The 16,816-nt window shown below is 38.7% G+C and overlaps 1 protein-coding gene across 3 annotated transcripts in view; it reads left to right on the forward strand.

Annotated features, from left to right (window-relative positions):
* The window catches only part of cnot3b (CCR4-NOT transcription complex, subunit 3b), a 44,717-nt gene that overhangs the window by 21,869 nt on the left and 6,032 nt on the right, over window positions 1-16,816 (forward strand). Inside the window, exons 8-16 of one of the 3 annotated variants that reach the window (XM_059349622.1) lie at window positions 696-824; window positions 1,107-1,197; window positions 2,536-2,669; window positions 5,336-5,392; window positions 6,319-7,342; window positions 7,428-7,533; window positions 8,352-8,499; window positions 12,106-12,202; window positions 13,223-13,424. In XM_059349622.1, coding sequence (XP_059205605.1) covers window positions 696-824; window positions 1,107-1,197; window positions 2,536-2,669; window positions 5,336-5,392; window positions 6,319-7,342; window positions 7,428-7,533; window positions 8,352-8,499; window positions 12,106-12,202; window positions 13,223-13,424 — 1,988 coding nt within the window. The remainder of the gene's footprint in view (window positions 1-695; window positions 825-1,106; window positions 1,198-2,535; window positions 2,670-5,335; window positions 5,393-6,318; window positions 7,343-7,427; window positions 7,534-8,351; window positions 8,500-12,105; window positions 12,203-13,222; window positions 13,425-16,816) is intronic. The other 2 variants (XM_059349623.1, XM_059349624.1) reach the window with 2 other exon arrangements.

Genomic DNA, 16,816 nt, shown 5'->3' on the forward strand with positions numbered 1-16,816 from the left:
ATAATGGAATCTATACATACACATTTTTTCCAAGTTCCCACAAGTGTAACCAGCATTGTCCTCTCCTCTCAGGTCTGTGTAAACGGCCTGCAGTTCAGTTTTTTCACGAAAGATTCGCTGATTTTTACTATGTGACCGTTTGCTTCAGCCAAATCATTCATGGCTTCACAGTTGCATTGAGAAAAACAAAATCTGATCAGTGCAAATGGTTCATTTTTGGAGAAATTTTAATTATATCGTCACAGATTATTTTATTAAAGTTAAATTAATAAAGTGATTTTCATGATATATTAACATTTTACACTTATATTTGGATACTTTTCCTGATGGTCGTCTCTTTCACACATGATTTGATCAAAGACCTTTAAAAATTAAAAAATCTGACGATAATTTGTGATTTTTCAGTTTGTGGCTATGATATATGGTGAAATTTTTGAATTTTTATTTTTTCATTTTCAAGATATTTATTGATTTATTTGAGGTTCAGGCGGTGAATCCCACATGATCTACTCTCCAAACCAAACCGATAAATTTGTGCAGATAAAAATACAATTTCACTGCAGCTTTAACAGAATATTTTTCATGTCGCTGTTGCTTTGTGTCATTTTAATGCCTGTATAAAAAATAACCTAACACCAGAATTGTTTGCCCTCCTTTCCCCCCCCTCTCCCCCTCGTCACGCTCTTGTTGTGAAGAAGCAGGACCGGATTGAAGAGCTGAAGAAGTTCATTGAAAAGCATCGACACCACATCCGGATGCTGGAGACGATCCTGAGGATGCTGGACAACGACTCGGTGCAGGTCGACTCCATCAGGAAGATCAAGGTCGGCTCAAAAGATCAGAGGAAGATGCAACATGTCTGTTCTGTGTCTGAACTCGTAGATGGAGGGTGGATTGTGTTGCATTTGCACATTTTTCATGTTTTTCTTGTTTTTTTAATGAGATAACTTCACTGTCACATTGCAAGATTTATTTCCCCTGAAAATCAATGTGTTGTTGTTGCACCGTTACTGAGAATCCTCATCATTTATGATATTTCTATTGACAGAGCCACATGCATCCTAGCAGATTCATTATCTTCCTCATTTTGTTCTGTCTTTATAAAGGATGATGTGGAGTATTATCTAGACTCGTCGCAGGATCCAGACTTTGAGGAGAACGAGTTCCTGTACGACGACCTGGACCTGGAAGATATCCGTAAGTAGAGGGAAAAAAGCTGAGATTAAAGAGAAATTGTGTCCAGTTATTGTTGATCACTGAATTGAAATGTTGAATCATTAGCTGCGTTTCCATCAGCTAACTTCTCTGCACATTTTTGGAGATTTGCACGATTAAAAACTTGATGGAAAAACACCAAGATTTGTTGAAACTTGTGCATAAAAATTTTAGTTTTTTGTCTTTTTCGAAAAATAGTTAATGCGCTAAACAGGAGATGGAAACTCTTTTTTTTAAAAATCCAAATAAGTTCTGAAGTAGCGAACATTTAACCCACTTGACTGATCAGCTGTTTCCTCTGACATGAAAGAAAAATTAGAAGTTGAAATTGAATCTAATTCCTGAAGACTTCTCTCCATTTTCTCTCGTTTGTGGCCAAAGTCGTCCAATAAGCAACCTCTTTTTGTTGTTGTTTTCTCTCTTCTTCTTCTCCTGTTTACTGACCAATTAGCCCACAGCAATAACAAAGTATGTTCATGCAGCTTTGTTTATTTGCTCTTAACCAGTTGATAGAAACGTTCCTAATTCACATTTTCTATATTGCAACATTTCAAAATTTCGCTCTAAATTTGCTGTGGTTACCTGCTCGAGGAACCGTGTTATGGCTGTGCCTACATGTACCAGAATGCATTGCAGGCGAGCTGCTGACAACCCGTATAAATATAGTGTAGCTGAGGGCTGTGAGTTGCACCTATACTGATGCAGGTAATAAAATAAAACACCAAGACTCCCCAGAAGATGTAACAACTGTTTTCTGTTTTTGCCTTTCACAATAAAAGCCCAACTTTAATTCACGATTCAAGAGGCAACTCAATAAAATAGCAAGCAGAGAATTAAAGTCACCAAATTACTTGTTAATACATTAAAAATGATCATGCTTTATTTATTTATATTGATTTATTTTTATAGCTGTACTAGAATTAGCTATGAGCTAATTTTCATCTTTAGTCCCTGGGTAGGAAACAGAAAATGTACAATATTATTAAAGCAAAAAAAGAGAATAAAATAATAAAATACATTAACAAGCAGTGCATATTCACTAAACAACAGCTGCAACACCAGTTTTTAGTTTTTATGTATGATGTGTATGTGATTGGGTTGTTTTTAACCATGATTTTATCAGAAAAGATGCGTCACGCTCTTATTTGACCTGCTACTGAGTTACAAAACGCTGATCTGCTGAACTCAGTTGCTCTACGCTGCATCTCACAGTCTCCTCTGAGGGAGTTTGTTGTTGTTGTTGTTGTTGTTGTTGTTGTTGATGCTGTTGTGACCGTCCCTGAACTCTCCTCCTCCCTCTGTGTGTCTCTGCTCCTCCAGCTCAGACTCTGGTCGCCACCTCCCCGCCGGGAAACTCGAACTTGGAGGACGAGATCTTCCAGCACTCCAGCAGCACGCCCACCTCCACCACCTCCTCCTCACCCATCCCGCCCTCACCTGCCACTTGCACTACGGTAATAACACATAACAAAGTTTCACCTCTTAGAACTTTATTAATCCCGAAGGAAATTGTAGTTCAAGATTGCTCCAAAGTTACCAAAACAATCACAATATAGCGTAATATAAGGAAAACAATGAACAAAATATGTAACAATATAAAAATAACAATATGTTAAGAGTTCTTTTATCTAACAGATGAGAGGAGAATAAAATCCTTTTGACTATTTATTTAAGACAATAATGAAAGAGAGAGCATGTACATGGACCTTCTCTGTTCAGAAATCACAGGCTGCTAATCAGTTAGCTGTAACAACCTCCCAGAAAAGGACGCCTAACTTACTTTTACACAGAGTTTTATAATATGAATGTGCGACTATCTGATTGATCAAAACTGTTTGGTTTAGACTTGGCCCGTCCATTTCGTTGGCACACAGTCATCTGTTCTGCAAAAAAAACGAACTCTATAAATAAAGTACTTAAAGTGTCTAAGGAGTAAAGTGAGTAGAGTGCAGATGACATGGCAGGATGTAATATACAGATATTTTGCACATGATAATGAACATGATATAGTCTAGAGATAGATAGATATTGTATTGCACATGATGTTAATTAGTCAGTCTGATACGTTAGCTTTCCTCAAAATGTATATTGACAGCAAGGTTATTATAGTTAACGAAAACTAACGAAATAAAGAAAACTAGAATTGAAAGAACATTTTCGTTAACTGAAACAAAAACGATAACTAACTGAAACTGTATTTTGTGGTTACAAAACTAACTAAAATCATAGTGAAAATGTCCTTAGTTTTCGTTTTTGTCAACTTTTTTCATTCATAATTCAGTGTTTCTATTTGAACATGCAACACATGGTGAATATGTTTACTGAGACTGGGATGTCTACACTCCAACCAAAATTCAAAACACCCAGAACTGTAAGAGTTAATAACATTATTGGGGCTGAGAAGGATAAACCAAAGGAAATAAAGGCAAAATTTATTATGACCACTTTGAATCTCGCACCCAACCTATAGCCCATTACAAAAAAACTAAAACTAAAACTAATAAAAACTAAACTAAAACTAGAAAATTCACTCTAAAAACTAACTGAATTTGAAAACAAAAATTCACAACGAAATTAAAGCTAAAACTAATGAAAAATCCAAAACTATTATAACCTTGATTGACAGTCTTGCACATTTGGGGGGAAAACTTGCAGATGCAATAGATTCAAACTAGAGGTGTGTGGGGGATCGATACAGCATAGTATCACAATTTTTGCGTGGCAAAATTATATTGATTCATGGTCGACAGGTATCCAGATTTAGCGTTCAAGCGGACCGTCAGTATTTTCAGGTAGGAGTCAGTATTTTCCGGAGGCTGTAGCGAGTTCACTTCTATGAATATCCTGGAGATACTGGTATCTTATGAAACTAGAAGATCTAAGGAATCTATAGCCACCCTGCGTCAGGATATCATGTTAGGAAGTTGTTGAAATAACGCTGCAAAGTTAGTTTTTTAATGTTTCATTCAAAAAAATTGAGAGCAGTGAAGCTTAAAGTGGAGGAAAGTTTGATAAAATGCTGCAGTTGTTGTTGTCCAACATGTTTGATATCAGTTGAGTTCAGTTTGACTGAATACTTTGTTGGTCAGTCTGTGGGTTTGACTCTCATTGTGGAGAAATAAAAAGACTGAAGTGAGATGAACAGACTGAGAATTTTATCTGATTTGACAAAACAATTCTTGACTGAATTTAATTTTGTGGACACAAAATGCAGTTAAACAGTTATATCGCAATATATTGTATCGCAATACTCACCATATCGCAAAATGCTTAAAATCGCAATAATATTGTATCGTGACTCAAGTATCAGGATCAAATCGTATCGTGGGGCCTCTGCTGATTCACACCTCTAATTAAAACACATTCATTTGGAATTAAAAAGTTGCCTAAAGTTCCACTTTGTCACGAAAACTTTTCCACATGTTGCCATCTGCTCTTTCTCTCTCTGAAAAAATAAAAAAATAACTAGCAAATGATAAAAGAACCAACCTTTGATCTGCTGCTTTCCCACCAAAAACAAACATCCTGACGTGTTATTATCTCTTCTTTTACCTTTTGAATTCATCACTAATATTGGTAATATCTGAAAATTAAAATTGTTGCATTCATGTCGAGTCGAGTCAGGTCAATATCTAAAATTTAAATGTAAGATAATTGCCTTTTGTGTGTGCTATTGTAGTGCCCTGCCATCTGCTCTCATTGTTCTGCTCCGCTGTCATTATATCATCTGTTCTTCCTCTCCGCCCACACGCAGCGAGCGCCCAGAGTACTTATTATAGGTCTGATGTGTGTGAATGGAAGGCGTGGTGTTGTCAAATGCCGCTGACATGAAGTCGGCGTGAAAGGGAATGTAAAGGATAGGATGTAAGCCGCGGTGAATTATGGGAAATATGAAGTTTAGTCAGTATTGTTTTGTAACTTTCATAATTATCGAAGGAAAGTTTTACCTGAAACGGATGTAATTTTAGTTTTTTATAGCAGAGGTTTGCAGCAGAAGCCTCCCTGGTTACAAGCTCTCTTTTTAAAAAATAAACAAACATTTACATTTGTTTGCTTTTTCTTGTTTGTTTGTTTTTAAACCAGCTGACTATAAACTGTGTTTTCATTTGTGCTTCTGCAGGAGAACTCTGAGGATGACAAGAAGAGGGGACGCTCGACAGACAGTGAAGTCAGTCAGGTGAGTTTAAACATTTCCAATTAATAAAGTAGAGTTGTGTGAGATATTTGTCCATCTGTGGCAGCAGAAAATCATATTTTAACCACAGACAAAAACATTGACTGTTTGCACTGCTTTACCTTGCTGTCAGACAGCCCTGTTTATTATGACACAAAGGGAACTAAGTCAGTTATCTGTGCTCTCTTTAGAGCCAACAGACCCCATTGACAGAAACAGTAATTTTACTTTGCAGAAGAGAAGAATTGCTGGTTTACCAAACCTTCAATCTGTCAGTTTGTTAGTGTTATTGTGTGATTTTGGTGAATCTATACTCACCTTTTAAGACCCCAAAGTACTGAATATTTAATTTTCATGTAGAAAAACAATAAATTATTACTATGTTAGTAAATCAAAGACTGCTAAAATGCACTACAAATCTCAGAAAGCCCCCAAAAATATGATCGAGAGGCAAAAATTTCCCCTAAAAATTATATATTTATCCATTTGGTTTATATCCTAATCATGCATTTTTTAACACACTCACACAAATAAAACTGGCTGCTGCAATGGACCAGTATTGGGATTGAATGAGTAACCTGGTTAAGTGCTGTTAACTGGACTTTAGGCTGAATTGTTCATAGTAGACAATAGATGGTGTCTGATAAATAATTATATTGTAGATGATAGTTGGAGTTCCTGCTTTCTGTCACACATGCAGATGGGTGTTCAAGTGTCTTTGGAGCAGCAATGATGTCCTTTTAATTTTTAATTTGAACATTGCACAAGGTGTATGTGTTTTCATCTGGATTCATGTCACAGAAAAAGTCAACACTGCTTCCAACATTTTGTAAATGCCTCAATTCTTTGGGGCTTTTTGTGGCAAAAACTTTTTCCGACACTGATTAAAACTTCAAGCACTTTAATGTCTCGTTCCTTCTTTTTTCCAGTCTCCTGTGAAGAACGGGAACCCCTCCTCCTCGTTATCCTCCTCCTCCTCCTCCTCTTCATCTTCCTCCTCCTCCTCCTCTTCCTCCTCCGTCTCGGGACTGACCTCATCCTCCCTCGTCTCAATGGCGACCATCGCCGGGGGAGGGCTCAGCGGCCCGGGGCCCAACAGTCACCACGGCAGCTCGGGGGGTCTCCTCTCCAACACTTCCGCCGGCAGCTACAGCAACGCCACCCAGCAGCAGCCGCACCCGTCGGCCACGCCGCAGCAGCAGCAGCAGCAGCAGCAGCAGCAGCAGGCCAAGAACTCAGTTAGCTCCGCCACCTCGGCCCCCATCTCCATCCCCATCAGCTCCACCAACAGCCACCTGGCCTCCTCCGCCTCCTCCCCCCCCAACGCCATCACGCAGGGGCTCTTCACCTCCAGCTCCCAGTCCCAGGTCCTCTCTCTATCGGGGTCCACGCCCACCTCCAACAGCCTGGGCCTCAGCCTGGGGCTCTCTCTGGGGAAGGGGGGCATGTCGGGCTCCATCACCACCAGCCCCATGTCGGGGAGCCTGGGCCTGTCGGGGATGCAGGCGTCCCTGAGCTCCATGGCGAGCCTCCTGTCCGGCTCCACCCCGGCACCCTACGCTCAGGCAGCCGCCTCGGGGGCCATCGGCTCCGGCCTACCGGGCTCCCTGGGCGGCATCGGCATCAGCCCCACCACCACCAACAGCTCCGTGGGCTCCATCGGCAGCGGGAGCATCACAGTCGGCGGGCCGACGTCCTCCTCGGGGGGCCTCCTGGGCCCGGCGCCGGGGCTGAGCAGCTCCGGGATCCTGTGTCTGGGCTCGGGGCAGTCGGGGATGCAGGGCTCGTCCCTGGTGTCGCTGAGCCCGGTGGGAGGCTTGGCGCCAGGTAGCGGCGTGGGGGTCATCGGGAGCAACGGAGGCAGCTCGGGGTCAGGAGGGAGCGGCGTGGTGGGCGGGAACCTGTCGCTGTCCGTCAGGCCGCCGAGCCAACAGAAGCAGAACGGTAGCACTAGTGAGTATCTGAGCGGGAGATTAACTCACAGCTCCTTTTGGATTTACTTTGACATTTCCTAATCTGTCTTTTGTTAACCTTACAGGTTACAGCGCTGTGGTAGCAGACAGCACAACAGACTCCGCCCTCACCAGTGCCAGCCAGTCACAAAGCAGCCAACCCTCGTCTTTGACCTCCACAGCCAATCAGCCGTGAGTATGACGGAGCAGGTTACCGGCCGTGTAGAAAATATAGAAACATGGATTAAAAACTCAGCTTGAATCCTTTAAGTAGAGCTGGTTTTATCATAAAATAAGTTATTATGGTGCCGAAGCATCACCGCCGCTTCCTTTTGCTCACATCGTTTAGATAATTCAGACACGGGTTAAATATAAATATGGCAGATTCCTCTAAAAAAAGGAGTTTATTCCCAAAATAAGCAACGTCTCTTAAGTTCAGTTCAGTTTTGCAGCAACCAACCTCAATCAAACCACCGCCCGCCACCATTATTATGTCCCTGGTTCTTATACTGTGGTGGGAATTAAGTTGTTAGAAGTGTTATGGTGTTAAAACAGAGTAGTTTATGCAAAATCCATACATGGGAATTAGATTAATTGGAATATATTCACAGGAAGTATAAAATGTGTTACTTATGTCCCTTACAAATTAAGAAATCCCACTAAATCGTGAGGGAAAATGCTTTTTTTATTTTTTATTTTGACCTGCAAAACAACAATTTAAATTTAAGAAAACTTTGATTACATAAAGACTAAAAATCAAGCGTGTTTGTTTGGGGAATTACCAAAATTAGTCCCACATGTGCACCTCTTTTTTCAATGTACAAATAAAATAAAACTTATTTGAATATTTCCATCTTCTTTCATAGTTGGTTTTTAAGAAAATGAATTGATTAAAATCGTAAATCAAGCGTGGTGTGAGATTTTATTTTCAGCTCATATCTTCTTGGGTTTTTGTTTCTATGTTTCTCATCCTTCTCATCCTCTCCTTCTTCTTCTCCTCTCTCTCCCAGTAAGGACACTGGTTCCAGTCTACTGGGCTCCATCTGTATGTCGTCCAGCTCTCCGTCTCCGGCCTTCTACAGCGAGGCCAAGATGGTGAGCGGCGGCAGCTTGCTGAACGGGCCGATGTCCTACTCACAGTCCTCCGACAGCATCAAGGTGAGGAAACAAACCCAAACTGCCCCTTTATTTATCTAAGGGTGCTTGCACACCTGAGAGTCCGGACCAAGGTCCGTGTTCTGTTACATTGTCTACATTTGGTCCGGTTGGTTTTGGTTTCACACTGCAAAAGGAATAACGGACTTTACAAGACAATTCTACTGGACACGTCATCTCCCTATGTATTTCCACGGCTCATTTTGTTTTGGTTACGCTGCGTTGTTAGGCCGGCCGGCATCTGACGTCAGTGTTACTTCTTTAACGTGTTTACACAAAATGAATCCAGCGAGACACCTTTTACTCCGTTTGAGTCCTTTTCCCATGCGTTATTTCAGTCTTGTGGCAGTGAAGGTTTCTGCTGCTGTCCTCAGCTCCGTTGTGCACAAAACTAAATATTTGTCCTTGGTCTTGTGTTACCTTGCCGCTGATTAGTGATTGTGTTCACCTGCTGAGGCGCCGCGGAGCAACGCACACTGCGTAGCGCGCATGCAGCAGCACGGCCGCTGTCACACACACGCAGCTGCACCTCCAGGCAGATCGCCGCAACAAATACTTTTGCTGGTCTTTTGCTACCAGCAGCACGAGCTTAATGAGCAATACGTGAGAGTGCTTGGTATTCGCAAGTACCGTAATTCGAGAGCAGAAGAAGAAAAAAACTTCCTGTCATTGATACGAAGGTCCGAACTATAAAAAAGTTGTGTTCACACTGCAAAAGGTTCGGACCTTGGTTCGTTTGGTCCGAGACCACCTCTTTTGGTCGGACCAAACTTTGGTCCTTTGGTCCGGACCGTGGTCCGCGCCACCTTTCACACCTGGAATTTAGGTTCGGATCAAACTGAAAAGTCCGAAAGTCCGGACCAAACGAGATGGGTGTGAAAGCGCCCTAAATCTACATACAAATCACATTTTTAATTTTTGTGTGTTTCTAGGTTTTGTAAACACAATGTGGTGTTTGCAAGTTGTTCTCTTTACAAACATTTAATAGTGTAAAATCTCCACAGACTGTTAATTTGCATGCAAAAACTGCTTCTACTACGATTTAATTAAGTCTGCCAACAGGGAAATCCAAGTGGGGATTATTGTTGTTTTTGTTGTTATTATGGTCTCAATGTGACTCAAAACAAATTCTGACAAAACTGAAAGGAATAATGAAAAATCAACAGCACTGAGCAGAAAGAACATGATGTTTGTTTTGAGTCGACCTCTATAATCATGTGTATAATTCATAATTACATGTGAAATCTAACAAGACAGTCACATTTCACACAAGTGAAGACCGTAGAAAAGACAAAAGCAGTTTTAAAACAAGAAACCAATGCATAAAATCAATAAAAAAATGTAATTAAATGTATGAATAAATTAGTTAAAAATTAAGGAAAAGAAGCACTTGAGAGCTATAAGAAGAGTAATTACATCAAAAACAAGAAAAATAAAAACTAGATTACATTTTGATTAAAAAAGACAAAACGAGAATAAAAAATTATAACAATAAAATGAAAAAAAACCCTCAATAAAACTGGTAAAAGACAAAAAATATGATTTAAATGATGGAAAACTAACAGGTAAAATTAAACAATGTAAAAAATTTTACTCCATAAATACAATTAAATAATATTATTAATATAATATAAATCCTGTCTTCCTATTCAAATGTGTGGCTCAATAGGAAGGCTTAAAGTTAAGTTTTAAGAAAGTTGTTACATCTTCTGCCGTCATGTTTTTGTAAAAGATTTCAGTCTGAAGGTTTTTGTGGTGGGAAGTATTCAGACCTCTTCACTCTATTGTGTCATAGAATTCATTTAAAAGCAATTAAACCGACTTCTTTGACAATTCAAATACACACAATAAGCCGTGATGTGGATTTTGGGACCTTTTATATATACACAGGTATGTTTCTGTTCAAAATCTGCAGGTTAAGTCTGTTTTTTGCCCCCAAGTGAACTAAAATACAACTAGAGATATCTGAAGGAGAATCAAAGGCAAGACAGGTTTATTTCTATAAAACATTTCAAAGTGCTTTACACAAAAGAATAAAAAGAATTTAGAGAAAATGCAAAAGCAACATATTATAAAATGACATTTGAAAAGCATTAAAGAGCCAGAATAAAATAAAAAATAATAAGAACAAGTGCAGTATAAGAAATTAATCTTTCAATTTTTTTATGCATTTTATTGTTATTTTTTAATCTTTTTTTTTTTTTCCTTTTTTAAGATAATTCGTAGTCTATTTTTACTCTTCTTACAGTGCTTAGGTGTTTATTTTCTTCAATTTTTAACTAGTTCATTTATAGATTATATTATATGTTTTTATCATTTTTATTAATTGTATGCATTAGTCTCTAGTTTTTAAATTGCTTTTGTCTTTTCTATGGTCTTCACTTGATTTAATCAAAGGCAGCGGCAAACAGAAAAGTCTTCAGTCTCGTTTGAAATTAACTAAAAGTTGCAGCAGACCTGCATTTTTTCGCAGAATTTAATGTTTTCTGCAGGATCTAATTGGTGCAAATGATTTACCTCTTGCAGACATTTTAACCCTTATGCCCTCTTCAAATTTACTACTCTCCAAAAATATCCATGCACACAAAAACTGTTATTAAAGAGGTAGGTGTCCAGAGGTAGTTTCTATTACTACATAAAAAATACTAAGGCTACCAAATCATTTTTTTTGCTAATCTTAGACATATCCATGACTCCAATCACCACCAAAGCCCCAGCCCCCTAGTATTAATTATATGGAAAACAATTCATTTTTGGTGTTTTTTTGGAAGAAATTATGGATAAATTCAAATGTAGAAACTGGCATTTAAAGGGTTAAAATGATTGAAATGTTGGTAGTTTGGAACAAATCTGTAGTTGTTCTAAGAGATTTATGGGGAAAAAAGCAGAAAACATATTGATGCATGGTGATTTAATAGCATTTTTTGTGTGCGCGAAGGTCACGAGAGGGTAGTAAATAGAGTATAATACAGTATAAAAGACATATAAGAGTAAAAGACATTGGATTTCAAAAATTTTACTAAAAAGAAATGCTCATGCCTGAAAAAAAAAGACAAAAGTGCCCTAAATAGGGCATATGAGTTAAATCAGACGTGTAGCAAAAAGTGATTTTTAAAGAAAAAGCACAGTTTTAAGCTTTGTTTTGGTTATTTTTTCCCCCCACATGATCCATTCAAGGACTGCTGGAAAGTTCAAACTCCCACAGTATAATGACCTGTTCCGGTGTATTTTTGGCGATAAACATTCTTTTAAAACCCAGAGGGTTAAAGCTGTTAAAGCCATTCAGGATCTTCCACACAAAACTGGGAAAAAAACATTTCTTTATGAAGCTGTACAAAGGGACTTTCTCACACACACAAAAAAAAAGTTTGCTGCTGGTTTTTGGGCCATAAAATGTAGTTTTTTTGTCTGAAATCGCTGCTCCGCTGTGTTCATTGTTGCGTCAGGGGACAGGGGTAAACAAACAAACAACAGAAACAAAGCCAAAGTGATTTGTGTGACAGCGTTGTCACGGTGCGAGCTCCGTGTTGGGGCAGGTAGCAGGACGCAGCTCACACTCCGTCCGCTACGATCTGTTGTCCCATGAGTCTCCCTGTCTGTCCCCATCAGCCCCAGGAGCCTCTGAGCAGCCTGAAGTCCATGGCCGAGCGAGCAGCACTCAGCTCAGGGATGGAGGGAGACGTGCCCTCCCTGCACCTCACCCCAGGTAACACACACACACACTAAAACACACACTAAAACACACACATGTGGCTTAATAAAAGGAGATAGAGGGTTGCCACGGAGCAGAAATAGAAAGGCTGTAGTTTAATGGAACAAAATGTCATCTCACCTCCCACTCTCAGCCTCCTCTGAACAAAAACTGCTGATGATATTATCAGCCCTGACTCAACTTCTCTCTCTTTGTTTCTGACTTCAAATCCTCGATCTCTCTCCCCCCTTTTTCTGCACATCCTCTCTCACTCCCCTGCATCCTCCACTCCATCTCTCTATCTCTATCCCTCTCTATCTCTATCTCTATCTCTATCTCTCTCTCTCTCTCTCTCTATCTCTATCTCTATCTCTATATCTCTATCTCTATCTCTATCTCTCTCTATCTCTCTCTATCTCTCTCTATCTCTATCTCTATCTATCTATCTCTATCTCTCTCTCTCTCTCTATCTCTCTCTCTATCTCTATCTCTCTCTCTCTATCTCTCTCTCTCTCTCTCTCTATCTCTCTCTCTATCTCTCTCTCTCTCTCTCTCTCTCTCTCTCTCTCAATTCAATTGGCTTTTCAATATTTACAATAAGTTATTATAATTCTGTTATTCATTTTAAAAGAAAAGAAAAACTAAAGCCATATTTACAATCATTGAATTACAATCAACATATAATTTATACAATCTAACTGTCCCAGCAAAAAAAGAAGAAAAAATAAAATAAAAACAAAACAACCAACAAACATTTCTTCCGTCCCTTAGCAAACCTACACATTACATCCTTATGTCTTTACTTCTGCGGCAGACAATGGCTTTCTCTCTCTCTCTCTCTCTCTCTCTCTCTCTCTCTCTCTCTCTCTCTCTCTCTCTCTCTCTCTCTCTCTCTCTCTCTCTCTCTCTCTCTCTCTCTCTCTGTGTTTTGGCATGACGTAATATTGCCAAAGCAAGCATCAGAAAAAAAGATAACAAGATAAGGAATATTTACAATAAATAAATAAATCTCTCTCTCTCTCTCTCTGTCCTCAGACATCTTCCCCAGCAGCACTACGGCCCCCTCGGGCCCCCCGTCAGCACCTCAGCTCTCGCTGTCAGAGGTCAGCATCCCCCCGTCACTGGGGGTCTGCCCACTGGGGCCCGTGCCCCTGTCCAAAGACCAGCTCTACCAACAGGCCATGGAGGAGGCGGCGTGGACGCACATGCCCCACCCGTCCGACTCCGAGAGGATCAGGTGCAGTCAAATTAACATTTTACACACAAAATATTATTTAGAAAATACATGTGATAAACCTTCATGCTGCACTCAGTCAGCAGCGTTGTAAAAAGATCAGTTTTCTTACTTTTTGGGTAACAGTCATGAAAGAAGTAAAAGTAGAGATACCATGAAGCATTAAAAAATGATGTATAAGAAAATAATATTTTTTTAGATGCCCTTTCAGTGTGTTTATTTATTTTTATTTATTTATATAGTTAAAATAAAATTATAAATAATTATTTATTCATAATAACAAGTATTAATGTAATAATAATAATAATGTGATTATTATGAGTGGATTGTTTCGTATTTCGTATCATATTTTTTTTGTATAAAATACTGAATATATAAGAAAAAAAATAAATTTATCAAGAGAGGTAAAGAGGCCACAGGCTTAAAAAAATAATAAAATTATAAAATTATATTATTTATTCATAATAACTATTTATATAATTATAATGTTGTGACAATAAGTGTTTTTTTAATTCCACATATATTAAACTGTATTAAATAATGAATATATCTTTTTTTTAATTCCCCTGATTTAACCCATATTTTATGTACTTCACACAACAACAATCACATTTATACAACCACAATAAAACATTTTTTTATAGATTTTTTTCTTTTTTCTTTTCTTCTTTCTTTTTTAATAGATTAAATCTATCTGTATTTGCTTGCCACCCTATCAAACCCAAGTCAAAAATGAATCAGTTTGGAAGCCCTGAGGCTATAAATTATTATGACAGTTATTTGAAAACCTCAATAGATACAACGAATGCAGAGTTAACAGACATTTTTGGGGTTTAAATGTTTAATTTCAGTCATTTGTTAAATGTTTTATAAAGCAAAAATTAGGAAGAAAATCCAGATTCTGCAGCTTTTCTTTGTTGTGTGACTTAAATCCAATAGCATACAGTTATTATACAGTTAATGTGAACATAATAGAAGTCAGTATATCTCTATATTTGACGCGTATTTAGTAATTTCTTTAAATATCCACAGTGATGCAGTAATGCAGCATACCTACACACACAATTAGAGGAGAGATTATTCTGCTGTTCTGTATCTACAGAGAGTCAGCCCACACACACACAATTGACATTTAAATCCAAACACTCAAACCCTCTTGTCCCACAGTACCTGTTGTTACAGTCAGAGGAGACACACACACACACACACACACACAAATACTCTCACACTCACACACACACACACACACACACACACACACACACTTACACACATAGACACAAACACTCACACTTTCGCTCACACACACATGCATACACACAAACACACATGCACTCTCACACACACACGCATACACACACACTCTCACTCACACACACACACACACATATACACAAACAAACGCACACTCTCACTCACACACGCAAACACACACATGCATACACACACACACACACACACACAGAAATGCATACGATCTCACATACATACTCACACACACACTTACTCACTCTCTGTCTCTCTCACACACACTCTCACTCACACACGCACACACACACCTGCAGGATGTGTGTTTCTGGGGTTAAAACCAGATCGTGACGTCGTCAGTCGAGTGAGATAAAAACATTTTTTAACGTGTTAGTCAGGTCCTTGAACTCTGAACAGACACATGGATGTGTAGTGTTTTTTGTGTCTCTGGTGTTCAGACGTCCTGCTTGTTAGTGGGTCGGATCGTTAGTCGTGGGACACGCTGACCTGACACGCTAACGTTGTAAAAGCCCGACGGAAACAGAACGGAGAGGACAAACCGCGTTAGTGTCTGATCTAAAAATACTCCGTTTGGGTGGAAAAGTGAGTTTTCCTCCATCAGGGAGGTGAATGTGTCGGCCCGTCTCACTAATGGGTCAGTTAATTGGTCCCAAAACGATCATCAGAAACGCTCAATACTCCCAGTCGATATTTAATGAGCGTCTGTGGCTTTTAGATTAACAAATGAGTCTGTTTATCTTCACATTAGAGGCAATGTTCATAGATATATAGTTTAAGTTTTTCATTTTGTACTCATGATTCACCGTCATATCAGCACTGTTCAGTGTCTTAAAGTGATATTTTTGAATATTTTAATTTAAATAAATGTTTTTTTAGGTCTCTGTCTGTAGCTGAATGAGGTAACACAATGGGGATTTGTGGAATAAATCTTTTTCTGTTAGCTTTGCAGCAACAATAGGTGCTGAAGTGACGTAAACTGGCGGCTTTTTTCGCTTTAATGAGTCAAAATTAAATCATATTCTCATTGAAGCCTGGACGTCACTGACGGTCAATTTATGTTCATGTGTTCTTCCATTGTTTTTTGAGGTTATGAGCTGTTTGTCTTTTGTGTTGTCTGTATTAAAGTGGTGGTTGCAATAGCTGCAATGGCTCTGATCGACCTTTCACTGTTCTCTGTTTTCTCTAGATATCTACAGGTGCATCTCAATAAATTAGAATATCATTGGAAAGTTTATTTATGTCAGTAGGTCAAATCAAAAAGTGTAAATAACACATTATATAGATCCATTACACACAGAATGAAACATTTCATGTCTTAATTTATTTAATTTCTTCTAATTGTAATGAGTATGGCTTACATTTAATGAAGACCTAAAATTCAGTTTCTCAAAAAATTTGAATATTACAAAAGACCAATTTGAAAATGTGTGTTTAATATGGAAATGTTGGCCTCTGAAAAGTCTGTCCATCTATATGACTCAATACTTGGTTGGGACTATTTGACTTGAACTACTGGAAATGGACTTCTCTATGATATTCTAATATATTGAGATGCACCTGTACTCTGAAATAGGAGCTAAAAAGTCCCTCAAAATCTTTGTTCTAAAAACTATGATCATTCCCAGTTCTTGTGGTTTGGACAGAACTATTTCTTCTAGTTGTTATGAAATGGAAATCCCTTATTATTGCATAATAATTTACATGTGTCTGGGACATTTCTGTCATTGTATTGCATTGTAATGTTAAATACTAGAGGTTGGGGAATAAATCGATACAGTATAGTATCGCAATATTTTGTGTGTCGATTCATGGCCACCAAGAATCAATATCTCCAGAGGCTGTAGCGGGGTCACTTTTAGGAATATACTGGAGATACTGGTCCCATAATAAACTAGAAGATGTAATGAATCTATAGGTGTGTCAGGGTATCGTGTTGGGAAGTTGTCAAAATCACGCTGCAAAGTTTTGTTTCATTCAAAAACATTCAGAGCAGTGAAGCTTGTTTTTGAAAGTTTGATAAAATGCTGCAGTTGTTGTCGTCCAACATGTTTGATATCAGTTCAGTTCAGTTTTACTAAATACTTTGTTGGTCAGTCTGTGGGTTTGACTCTCAATGTGGAGAAATA

The sequence above is a fragment of the Centropristis striata genome, chromosome 14 (assembly GCF_030273125.1).
Source record: "Centropristis striata isolate RG_2023a ecotype Rhode Island chromosome 14, C.striata_1.0, whole genome shotgun sequence".
NCBI lineage: Eukaryota > Metazoa > Chordata > Actinopteri > Perciformes > Serranidae > Centropristis > Centropristis striata.